We start from the raw sequence: 13,784 nt of genomic DNA, 5'->3' as shown, positions 1-13,784 counted from the left end.
TTTAGTTAAATAAGAGGGGTAAAATGAAAAAATAAATAAAAAAGCAGGGATAAAATGGAAAAATTATGTGAGAGGAAGCACAAAAATATTATATGATTCGGGACGATATTAAAATTTTCCCAAGCCTAGACATTGTTTGACGCAGGTTTATTGTTTCTTTACAAAGTATAACATTATTTTTTATTATCCCAAAATGATATTATTTTAGGTTGAAAAAAAAATTATCATGACAAAAATTAATATAACTCTTAAATAAATTAAAATTAAAAAATTTGTTTTCCTCCAGCTCCGAAAGATGTCATTTTAGGGTTACAAAAACCAATCCCTGTGAAAGAAGAACAATAAATCCTTGATACATATAACTTTATAACAAAAAGTTTTACGAATCATTATTAACTAATTCAGGGAAAGATGATATGTATGAGTGCAAGGAGGGGGGAAAATGTAATTCTATTATTTCAAAATAATTATCACTGAAGATTTCGTCAATTAAATAATCTTAAATTTAGATAAATATTAGTATATTCAAGTAAATTAGTCTTTTACCCATTAGTCTTTTCTCATTTTACTCACTGATATTGATAAAATAGTTTAAAAAAATAATTGATGCATTTTTGGTTTTACAAAATAATAATTAATTTGAAACAAACTAAAATTTATAAAGTAACATAAAATGACAACTCATATAAATAAGGGGATATGATGTTATATCTTTTGTTTTTTTATATTTACTTTAACTACTTCTCTTTCCTTTTTTCTATATTCTTCCATTGTTATAAGTGGAAACTATGATCTAAAATTGTTAGAGAGAAGTAGTAAAGTAGAAATGAAAAAAGTACAAAGAAATATATTGTTTTTGGTAAATTAAAAAGTACTTTTTATTATGAGTTTTATTAGTTTCATTTAACATAAGATAATTATCTTATGTTGTAGAGAGAAAATAGATGAATCCCACCATTACAAGAAAAAAAGAAAAAAAATGAGAAACGAAAATCGAAGTGAGAGAAAATGAGAATTGATATCTCATGTGAAAGGTGAGTAATATTTTCCTTTTATTATAACAACATCTAAAAATTTATCCATATAATGATATATAGACATCTAAGAATTTGATTATGCAAATAAAAGAGCTTGCCAAATATCTTGTCCAACTTTTTTTTTTTAGGGTTTTAACTGGTAATTTGAAATTATGTTGAGAAGAATTTAAAATATTTTACTAACTATTATAGAGAGAGAATTGTAAAATGCTCTGAAGTAATAATAAATCTAAAAACCACTAATATTAATATAAAACACGAAAAGGTTTATATATTTAAAATTATATGACATAATACAACTAAAATATAACATATAGAATTAATAATACTAATACAAAAGTAAAAACTAAATTAAAAAAATTTATAATTCAACTTTAATAATTATAAAAAATCATATTGGTTGAATAATTATAAAAAATCATACCAATATGTTTATTGATTTAAATGTTAAAAAGCTAGATTGTCTTTGAATAAAATCTTCGAATATCATCAATAAAAAAAATAGACGCTATAGGAGTTTCAATGTTGTATAGAATCCAAGCCAAGCTATGAAATTCACTTATCTTGTGTTATAAACTTTTTTTTATTAAGATTAGAAATAAAAGGACAACATTAAAACTAAATAAGTGAATAATAAATTAAGTTAGTGACTCATATTTTCTTAATTTTAATAGACATATCTCTGACTATCGGAAATTTATCAGTTTACTTTGCCTGTGATTGTTTTATAGGAGTTATCAATAATTTATTTTTTTTTGTTATAGACAATTTCTTGATTTAACGAGTAATAACAATTTAAATATTTCTATTGTTTATCAAACAAAATTAATATTTATACCATTTTAATAATAAAGGATATAATTTTTGTAGGGAAAAGTGTTTGTCATTTTAAATGACATAAACTTATGTCATTTTAATAGAGAGATAAACACAAAAAAATATTTGTCATTTAAAATTTAAATTAAAAAAAACCACTCACTTTCTCCCCCATGATTTTCATTCTTTGTGTCTATCTCTTTTCTAAAATGACATAACTTATGTCATTTAAAATGACAAACACCAAACCTTTTTTTTGTATTAACTATTGCTATATATATATATATATATATATATATATATATATATATATATATATGGGAAGGACCTGTTTATAAACTTTTTTTTTCAAATTTTTGCAAATTGCACTATGTTCTACCGGGAGAAGATAGTGTAGTTTGTAAGAGTTTATAAACAAAAAAGTTTGTAAATATAATCTGCCCCATATATATATATATATATGGTAAAATTATTTCTGCAGCCGCTTTACGCACAACAACGACAATTGTATGGTTATGATTTCCCACATTTAATGCTTTCATCCTTTGTATGGTTATGATTCCCCGCATTTAATATTGTCAAGTATATATATGGCCAGTATTTAATTATTGCACGTATAACAGCTGCAGAAATGTAAACCCCTATATATATATGTATATATATATGTATGTGTGTGTGAGGTAAGATCCTTTGATACAAGTGTCAAATTTTAAATTTGACATCTCATCTGAGAGTCATTAGATCAAAAAAGATCAACGACTCTTATTTGTAACCATGTGACACCATTGATCTTTTTTGATCTAATAGCTCTCAGATGAGATGTCAAACTTCAAATTTGACACTGGTGTCCAAAGATCCCACATCTCTATATATATATGGAAAAACACTTCTGTTGTTATTGCCTATGATGCACCGACACTAATACGGGACACGACACTAATACGGGACACGACACAACAGTTAATTCTAAAAAATGTCATATTTTGACACGTTGGGATACGTTTTGATATTAAATAAATTTTTTGATATACATAATATAATTTATACTTAACACATATAACAGTCCATAATAAGTCATATAACCAATCAAATTTTCAAACTTTATAATATAAATATAAACAAAAATAATTTTTCGTACTTTGTTAATTTTTCATGTCAAATTTCATAACAGAAAAAATTTGATTTATAAATTACTTTTTTATATTTAGTTAATAAAATAAAATTAAGACTAAAAAAAAAGGTGTTGGATACATGTCGGAGCGTTGACCGCGTGTCAGAAAAACGTGTCGGAGAGTTGATCGTGTGACCCAAAATGTTGACCGCGTGTCGGAACTTGTCGGTTTTCGACACGCAAATTTTTTAAAAAATCCCGTGTCCGTGCTTCTGAGGTTATTGCAGAAGTGTTCCCCTCGCATGATATACTCACTGGATTTGGATCATCTCATGTGAAAAAATGGTCATGTGACTATGTTGTTTGATCACAATTCACAACCATTCATTGGTGATGAGATAAGAGATAGAAAAGTGTATGCTTTTTTTTATATTCATTGGTTTGATTTTATTCATTTTAAATGACATAAGTTATGTCATTTTAGAAGAGAGATAGACACAAGAAACGAAAATCATGTGAGAGAAAGTGAGTGGTTTTTTTTAATTTAAATTTTAAATAAAAAATATTATTTTGTGTCTATTTCACTCTTAAAATGATATAACTTTATGTCATTTAAAATGACAAACACTTTTCTCTTTATTTATTTTAAAAAACCATGGTGGGCCTTACCATCTTTTTGGGTCTGCGGGAGAAGAGAAAGCTGTGCAAAAGAGATACAAACCCTATATATATATTTTCACAATCAAACTCATTAATTAATTATTATTTCGCAATAAATGATAATTGTTGATTGACAAAAATCAACGATTAAGACATAGTAGTGATATGGGTAGTAACATTATTTGATAGTAACAATATCCTATCCCATATATATGGGGAAGGATATTGTGGCAACCAAGTTGTGTTACTACCAAGTGACTACCAATCAATCTCACTGTTAGATCGATTATGTTGATCCAACGGTTATATTTATTTCTATCTTTGTATGGTTATGATTCCCCATACTTAAAGTAAAAGCATTAAATATGGGAAATCATAACCATACAAGGGTGAAAATAAATATAAAGTATTAAATTTGTGGAATCATGACCATACAAAGATGGAAATAAATATTACTGTTGGATCAATATAATCTAACGGTAAGATTGATTGGTAGTCACTTGGTAGTAACACAACTTGGTTGTCACAATATCCTTCCCCTATATATATATATATATATATAGAGGCAGGATCCTTTGACACCGGTGTCAAGTTTAAAATTTGACACCTCATCTGAGAGCCATTGGATCAAAAAAGATCAACGACTCGGATTTGTAAGCATGTGATATCATTGATCTTTTTTGATCCAACGGCTCTCAGAGGAGGTGTCAAACTTTAAATTTGTCACTGGTGTCAAAGGATCCTACCTCATATATATATATATATATATATATATATATATATATATATATAGGCATGATCTTTTGATACCGGTGTCAAACTTTGAAATTTGATACAAAATTCTAACCGTTGATTTTTGTCAATCAACAATTATTATTTCTGCCAATCAAACTCATTAATTAATTATTAATTTCAATAAATGATAACCGTTAGTTGGCGAAAATCAATATATATATATGGGGTTTACATTTTTGCAGCTGCTGTACGTGCAACAATCAAATACTTGCTATATATATACTTGAAAGCATTAAATGCGGGGAATCATAATCATACAAAGAATAAAAGCATTAAATGTGGGGAATCATAACCATACACATGTTGTTGTTGTACGTAAAACGACTGCAGAAATGATTTTACCTTATATACAAAGGAAGAGAGAGAAAAAATGAATCATAATCATTCAAAGGTGAATCAATTAATATAAATAAATAAATAAATAAATAAAATGACGTAATTTTAGGATAGCTAGAGATAAACTTATCTTAGTCTACTTGAGAAATATTTTTCCTATATATATATATATATATATATATATATATATATATATATATATATATATATATGACTTATCGTTTCTCAAGTTGCCGGAGATAACTTTATCTCCGGCTACTAAATCATAACCATACAAAGATTGATCAATGGTGATAAAAGAAGAGAGAAAAAAGAATCATAACCATTCAAAGGTGAATCAATTAATATAAGGAAATAAATAAATAAAACGACGTAGTTTTGGAGTGACCGTAGATAAACTTATCTCAAGCTGTTTGAGAAATATTTTTCTCATATATATACGTATATGCGCTTTTTATCCTCTTTAATCTTTAATCTTTTTTTGATTTTATTTTTCTACTATCCAAACCAAAAGAGTCGCAATTGATTTTTTTGAAATATCTATTACTTACGTGAAATTAGGCGATAAAAGTAAGTTAAAAAAACCATTTTCGGAAACAACGATGGAGAAAATGTTAAAATAATTTCAGAAAAAAAAGGTTGTGTCTGAATACTATTATTATTAGAAAAAATATGTGTCATGTGGATAGTCATTTTAGTTAAAAATAAAATGACTATTTTTATTTAATATTTAATATTTAAATTAAAAAAAATCTCACTTTCTCTAATCATGATTTTTTGTATCTCTTTCTTTCAACATAAAATATTCTAGTTTTAATTAAAATGACATAATTTTATATTTTTTAAAAGAATAAATATTTTTTTTATAATAATAATAATTATTATTATTATTACGTGTGAGGTATGTTACGCATGGATGGAAGCATATTTGTGAGAACGTGCTTGCATTAACACGAGCTTGTGGGTTCCACTTCCGAGGAACCGTTTCTGAATTCTCTGACGATCACTCATTCCCTTTTAAAAAACATGGCAAAGAAAAATGGAGTTTTCTTGCATTGATTGATCATTTGATTTTACATTTACTCATAAATATTTATTTGAATTTTCCATGATCAACAACGCTACTTGAGAGAAATGAGAAGCTCCTCTCTTGTTTGTTCAAGTGTTCTTGTCAGGTAAAAACAAGTTCACATAACAGAGGGGAAATAAAAAAAGATGCTTTTGTTTTCTCTCTAGCTTTAATCAGTGTAGAGTAACCCTCACAAATCAGCCTTCCAGCAAAATCCAGTTGCCATTTTCTTCCACATTGTCCCCTTCTTTTTCTTTTTCCCTTTTCCCTTTTCCCTTACCCCCCTTCTCTTTCCTCGACCTCCCTTGTTTTGTTTGGGCTGTCACCATCTCATTTTAACTCTTTTCACTCATAAATCATAGACATATAATAGAGTTTTAGACACCCAATTTGGAGATTTGTTAGGAGTGCAGTGGCATTGACAGTGAAACAAGACTGCTTTTTTTGTCTGCTTCTCTCTGACCCATTTTTACTCCTTACATTCCGCTCTTCTCTTAATAAAGTTAGATAGATAGGTTCATGGATTCTAATCTTAACACCCCATCTTCATAACAAATCATACCATCTCTTCAACCATGTCTGAGATTTCTTGTATTTCAATCTCTGATCCATGTGTTGTTTCTTTGTTCTGAGAGAGTACTTTTGTTCTGCCTGCAAAACTGAGCAAGCACCATCTGTTTTTTTTTTTTTTTCTTTTCTGAAAAAGGTCGGAAATTGAATTGAGTTGAAGTTGGTGTTTGGAAAATGAAGGACTTCCCTTCCTGTTTTGGAGAAAATGCAGTTCAGGTTGCAGATTCTTCATCTTCACACGCCAGTAAAACTGCACAGAATCTGGTTATTTGCGTTTACCAATGCCGGATAAGAGGTAGGTCCTGCTTGATTACCATCACGTGGAGTAAGGGTTTGATGGGGCAAGGGCTTAGCGTTGGGATCGATGATTCTTCAAATCAGTGTCTGTGTAAGGTAGATATCAAACCATGGGTGTTCTCCAAGAGAAGGGGTTGTAAGAGTTTAGAGGCTTATTCTTGTAAGATTGATGTGTACTGGGACCTTTCTTCTGCTAGATTTGGTGTTGGGCCTGAACCATTGGAGGGGTTTTATGTAGGAGTAGTTGTAGATCGACAAATGGTTCTCCTACTTGGAGATTTGAGGAAAGAGGCTTTCAAGAAGTCCAATGCTGTCCCATTACACTCTAATAATGCAGTGTTTGTTGCCAAGAAAGAACATGTTTTTGGTAAGAAGTTGTTTGGTAACAAGGCCGTGTTTTGTGACAATGGTCAAGTTCACGATCTTGTCATTGAATGTGACACTTCCAATGTGAGTGATCCATGCCTTATAATTCGCATAGACAGCAAAACTGTGATGCAGGTGAAGAGGCTGAAGTGGAAGTTCAGGGGAAATCATACCATCCTGGTGGATGGCCTTGCAGTGGAAGTTTTCTGGGATGTCTATAATTGGCTCTTTGGTACATCTCTTGGAAATGTTGTCTTTATGTTCAGAACATGCCTCTCTGAAGAAAAATTGTGGGCTGATCAACCCCTTTCTGATGCAAATGCATTGCAGTGGTCTTTCTCTCAGAGGTTTTCTGACACCAAATTCCATGGTCTTGGTTTCTCGCACATTTTGTATGCTTGGAAGAACGAGTAGAGTTGCGAAAATCCATCATCATCGGTTGAATACTAACAGAAGAGACCTTTTAGTGAGTTTTGATTTATCAAGGATGTGATTGAATTACCCTTGATTAAAGATTAGACCTTTTGTTTGTATCGTTTCCTCCATTATTCATACCCTGAATATATCTGTGCATTTGATCAGATCGAAGACAATTTTTCTTTTTTCAAATTGGCTGTATATCTATCAAGTGTTAATTTTATGATCCATGTTATAAAAACTATATGGTCTACAGTTTGTTTTATGTGTTATTCAAGAGCATCTTCATTGAAGATTTTTGTCAGTAGTATATACCCGTTATTCACAGTTTCTGGTTGTTATATATTTTTATCTTTTTGCATTGAGAATTCATTTTATTAAATATGTAAGGCAGGAATTGCAAACTAGTAATGTCCAATAACTAAGATCCAGTAAACACTCTTAACCAAAAGTGTGATAATAACAGGGGAGAGATGGGGTTGAAGAGGAAGATTGTGCAGGGGAGAGAAAGAGATCAATGAATTAGAATGAATTCCAATTTGCTTTCCTTTTTAAAAATCATTTTGTTTCAGGGATCTAAGATAATGAAACTATCGTCAGGCTGAGGGATCAATACTTGTTTTGTACACCCTGCATAGGGCATGGATATGACAATTCTTTCCCTTAGTAGAATCACTCAATCACCTACTCCGATGCCTATAATTAACAGACTGGGCATGAGATTTGTGCTCAGAGGCTAGATATCATTTTAGTTTACCATATGAAGATGAATGCCATGGTTTGTGAATGATGTCTCTACAAAAATCATCTGCTAATTAACCTGATGAGATATTGTCAGCTCATTATGACCTCTGATTCATGACTCCCCTATGTGAAGCTCTGCTGTTCTATGATATTACCTGTAGACCTCTTATTCTCTCTCTCAGCCAAATCCAAGAATTTATGTCTTTCTAATACTGCAGCCTGTTTGTTGAATGATTCTGTCATGCATATTGTGCACCAGGAATAAACTTAATTGACGATGGTAATTTCTTGTAAGACATGCAGCTCTAATTTCAGTTGCTAATCCCATATGTAAAATATCTTCGATATGCAAACACAATAGAAAAATGTACTGCTGCCATTAAGTTATTTGTTTATACTGTATCATTCTTTTCATACCATTTGTGTGACTAAATAATAGCATTGTGATAGTAATGTTATAATATCTGCTTGCAGCACACATGCTAGCCCATAAAATGATTTTTCTGCAATATTAGTCTTCTAACATGATGTGTGACCAAAAATTTTCATGAATGCTTTGTTTAATTTTTCTTTCTCGTGTAAAGGAAAGAAGGAAATCCATGTATAAAAGATGTGTAAGAGATGCTGTTCGCCTGTCCCCACTTCATACTTCATAGTTACTTGTGCTGTTCTTACTCCTTTCTTAGTTTTCTTTTGCATACATGTCTCACTTTTGAGTTTGATAGATCATGGTTATGCACTTTGGAGATTATATATTGTGATTTCCCTTCATTGAAGAAGGGAAACTCTGTCAAAGTTAATGTGATAGATGACGATGCATCCCTTTTAATCCTTTTGCTATTTTGCTATATCATTCTATCTTCAACTATTGATAATTTGACATGAATTATTTACAGTGAGGGGGTGGGGTGGAGGATGTAGATGAAAACAGATTATTTGCAATCTGCAAAACCTTATAGACTCCATGTGGATTTGAAGTACTATGATTTTGGTGAAAAAGTAGCTAGTATTTGATGAAATTCAGTATTTTATACTTGTGGCTAATTAGTTAGGTGAAATAACTGCACTTCTGGATTTTCTCGGCTTTTACTGTTGTTTTGTGTGTCCAACACAAGCGGTAATACTCTTGCAGGCCTTTGTTGATACTTAGATAAATTCTTTGCATATTTCTCTATTATTTTTGCTCTGCAGAGAGTTTTTTTAAAATGTTATTAATCTTATATGCATTTTAGGCATTATCTTTGTGACTGCCTTGATCCCTTAAATCATGAATGAACTCTTACTCACGCACTCATGCTTGTAAGATATATCATCCATATTTATCTGGGGCTATTGCCAAATTTAGACACAGGTTGCAAAGTTTTAAATACTTGCTCATAGCTGAGAATACCCTTTTATAATAGTTATCAATCATCCAACCACGCAGGTATTTCCTGTTAACTTCCACACTCTTTATGTTCTTCAAAGTTAGATTCTTGTTATCTTGGAATTTAATTTTCATGTCTTTAATGTTCTTCATGAACTACCACTGATTTCAGTGAGGATGGCTGCAAGGTAATAAGATGGAACAATATGGTAAACAGTCTACCTCATGTTAGTCTGGGGAAAAAAATTAGTGACTGCATTGAGAAATTTGTCACACGTGTTCAGATATGTGAAACTGGATTTTGGTAATTAACACAATATATATATATCATTGCATTTTTGTTTTTAACTTTCCTATGCTGCCTGTTGCCAGGGCACATATCCAATATTTTATGAGCAAATGGGATTCATTTACTAGAAATTCTGCGGTAATCACCAATGACTTTTAAGATTATTGCAAGTCAGTGTTTCTCCTGTTGGGTGGTAAGTAAGTTAAAAACGTTGTTTGCTTCCATCAGACACCAAATGTTAAATGGTATGAACGTGTTTTTTTGTGATACCTTGTGTTTTGGATACTTACCTTAGGCCCACCAGTTGGATTCAATCTCTTAAAGCCCACATCTAAAGCCTTCTAGAAGGCACCCATGGCAAGCTATAGAGGCTCATCACTCGGACATTTCTCTTCCCTGCGCTGTTATCCCTGTACACTGACAATGGGCAACATGCCTTGTCTCAGGACAAAACATGGCTTGATGAGACAGTTCATGGAACTGACCAACGGTCTCTCCCATGTTGGAGAGGGTTCTCCTCTCTAAATATCCCCCTCACACATGGAGGGGGAAGGATCTTCTCCACTCTTTACCTATGCTGTCACTCTGCTCCTCTGCAGAGGCATCTTTGCCATACATCCCCCCTTATGCACACCATTGGAAGCCTCTACAGTGCTTTGGTCTCTACCATTGCCACTATGAGCATCCCTATATTAACATACTTCACCTTCCATGGGACACAGTCTATGTACTCCCGCGGTACACCTTGTTTGTCCATTAGTCAAGTTATACAAAAAAAGTCTTTAAATGATTTTATATGGATAAATTACATCAATTGCGTACACTAATGGTTGTTAGATCGTTGTCATGTGCTTCGATTGTGATTTGAAGATTTCTTACGAGAATAGAGAGAAGATGGGATTAGAGCAAGGGAAAAAGAGAGGGAATTTGTTATTCTATATTCAGAGTGAAGATGTTTACCGGAGGAACAATCCTCTTACAAGGGATAATTCCCTTATTCCACTAAGCAAGTCTCAGTTCCGTTTATATAGTTACCTAACCTTCTAACCATCAATTGGACCCCCTCTAACTAACCAACTATCTTGCTGTTTTAGTTCTCCTGATTTAGACTTTCCATGTTCTCTAACTAACAAAGAGTCATTTACGGCCTCAAGAAAATTAACAAATAAGTTTTTGTACTATTGAAGCACTTATGCATATTGCTGACTTAATAAAGTATTTTCTAGTAGTTTGTTAACAAGATGTAGTTCTTCTGTGAGCTGAAGATATTGGAATGGAAATGAGCACATTCTTTGATATCTTAGAGGATTTTAACGAGACATGGAGGATTGTTATGAAAAGTGAATGTCCAATTATTATTTATCATGACTTGGATTTGCACTTATCATTTGGATTAAGATGAGATTATAAGAGTCTTGTATTTTATAAGTATGGATTTGTTTAGTTTTAAATTCCTCACTCTTGGATTATAAATATCCCTTTAGGTGTATTTTCTTATTGACATTTAGATTAATAAATTACCTCTTTTACTCAATTTCTTTCATATCTCGAACTCTTTATAAAAAGATCACCAACACTTGTTTGATTGCGTTAGTTAAGCCATAATGAATTGCATTTTAAGTAGATAGTTTTAAAGCCACGTCCTATATATCTCATTACGGTTTTTTTAACCGTAATGAGTTAGCATAGGCTAAGCCTATCCCCGTCGATCATGGTTCAATCTTCAGTCTTCATTTTGATTTTGTGAGCATTTTATTCCAATATTCATTCACCCAAGAAGAAAAGAGAGTTTGCCAAGTAAAAAGAGCAATATAAATACTAATGCGTCTTACGCAGATTAGAATAAAACAAAATTTCTTTCAGTCATTGAGTTACTATTTAACAGTAATTTTTATTTTTTTATTTTGGAAATAACAGTACTCTAATTTGAAACCTGGCATATTCTTAGAAGTTTTTTAAATATGTTCTTATAATTTAGAATTTATATTTGAGCTATTAAATTTTTTAATTTGTTTTATCATCAAAGATTTATAAAAATATAATTAAAAAGATTAGAACTATCCAGATTTAATTATAAATTTAAAATTACAAAGATCTATTTTTTGAACTTTTTAAAAAGTACATAGTAACACAATTTGGTCCAGATTCAAGCCCAACAACTAAGTCTGGCCCAAAGAATACTTCGGAAAGCAAAACTGCATCTCAATCAAATTTTCCCAAAGCCACGTCAGATGGAGTCTTTATTCAACCAACTAATTACAACATATTAACAGAAGGAAATTAGTTTGTTAGATGAATTGGTTATTCTGATAGTTTTTCTGTTAGACTCGTTTCAGGAAGTGTATCCTTTTATGTTAAATAAAATATATTAAATAAAACATGATATGATTATATAAAAAAAAATCATAATCATTTAAAGGTAGATTTATAATGATAAAAAAAGAGGAAAAAAAATATTGAAAAAAATAATTGTAAAAATATTACCGTTAATTTAACTTTGAATAATTACAATTTTTTTATACGATCATATCATGTTTTATTTGAATCAATTTCCATGGTTTTATCTCTTTCAGCTTCATGTATTAGATTCCTTTGTTATTTGGTCGTAACTTGTAAGAATCTTTTTATCGCGTTCCTTGAGCTCCAATACATAGGGCTGACCTGGAAGAATAATCAAACCTTGATAAAAATAGAATTAAATATGAATTATTACGAGTGGTGTTGAAAAGAAATTGACAAGAGTACAAATGACAAAAAGTAAATGGCTTTTTTTTTTTTTAGGTAAAAAAGGAATGTCCTGTACCCAACACAAACAGCGTCTGGTCTGGGCGCATGCCGCTACGAAAGCTGCAATTTGTACGGCAACACCGATCGACATCATCAACACCAACGATGCCTAATTTTTAGCGGGCTTTCTCGTTTCGAATCTGAATGGTTTCTAATTCTCGCGGACGCTTTCAACATAAAACTTCGGAAATGGATTATTATTTAACGTAATCACATTATATGAAAAGGATCTTAATAGTTAATAATCAAATAACGGTCATAATTTCGTAATTTTTTATCTTTATATTTTTTTCTGTATGAGCCATTATCATCATTAATTTATTCATTTATAATTAAAAAAATTTCACATGACATAATTATTTTAATTAACAAATGAGAAAATCAATTTCTTAAAACTTCGTGCCCCATTGTATTAACATTAATGCCCCTTTCCGACAAATTCACCATGTTCTCGCTTGGCCTCTGAACAATGGTTAAACACGAGTCTTGTTTTTTATGTCATTAATAATTCCTCAACTATGCATCATTACAAGGAAGATCCTTATTCATAGTTTTGTTTCTTGCTCTATTAATATTCTTCATTTGCATTTGCAAATAGGGATCCTCGATTCATATAGTTGAACATGGAAGCTAAAGAAAATGTAACGAAGCGATATTAAAATTAAATAATATTAGTAGCATAAGAATGCTTTATGGTGTGAATTGTGGGGTTAACATGCTTATATGCCACTAAAGTTTATGGGTATTTTTGTTCGCTCATCCCATGCCTACCTGCAAGTTAGGTTTTTTTTAAGCTAAATATGTTTGTGGGATGTGATCATATGAGGCCGTGATCACCGGGTAAAGAAAAGCCGTGTTCAGCTCCTTTCCAGATAACAGCCAATCAATCAACATGCATGTCTCAGCGAGGTTCAGGAGAGTGAAAACCTAGGCAATTAATTCATCATAATGCACAATTTTTTTATTTTTATTTTTTTTGGTGTGGTCATAAATCATAATGCACAATATTAATTGCTTTTCTATTAAATTCTTTATCCAGTCTCGCCTTTCAATCAGGAGTGATGGTTGGACATTAATTTCATAATATTATATTCAACCGATATTCTTTCCTAAAGTTTTTATGT

The 13,784-nt window shown here is 31.0% G+C and overlaps 1 protein-coding gene across 1 annotated transcript; it reads left to right on the top strand.

Annotated features, from left to right (window-relative positions):
- The first annotated feature begins 6,568 nt into the window (after positions 1 to 6,568).
- On the top strand, positions 6,569 to 7,471 carry LOC133284938 (uncharacterized). The gene has a single exon (XM_061482075.1). The coding sequence runs from the start codon at positions 6,569 to 6,571 to the stop codon at positions 7,469 to 7,471; it is 903 nt and encodes a 300-aa protein (XP_061338059.1).
- Positions 7,472 to 13,784: the final 6,313 nt, after the last annotated feature.

Source organism: Gastrolobium bilobum, unplaced genomic scaffold (assembly GCF_033153095.1).
Source record: "Gastrolobium bilobum isolate Gb01-03AN ecotype WA unplaced genomic scaffold, APGP_CSIRO_Gbil_v1 utg15403, whole genome shotgun sequence".
Classification (NCBI taxonomy): domain Eukaryota; kingdom Viridiplantae; phylum Streptophyta; class Magnoliopsida; order Fabales; family Fabaceae; genus Gastrolobium; species Gastrolobium bilobum.
The sequence above is the reverse complement of the archived record's forward strand: the minus strand, read 5'-3'. Positions and strand labels throughout refer to the sequence as shown.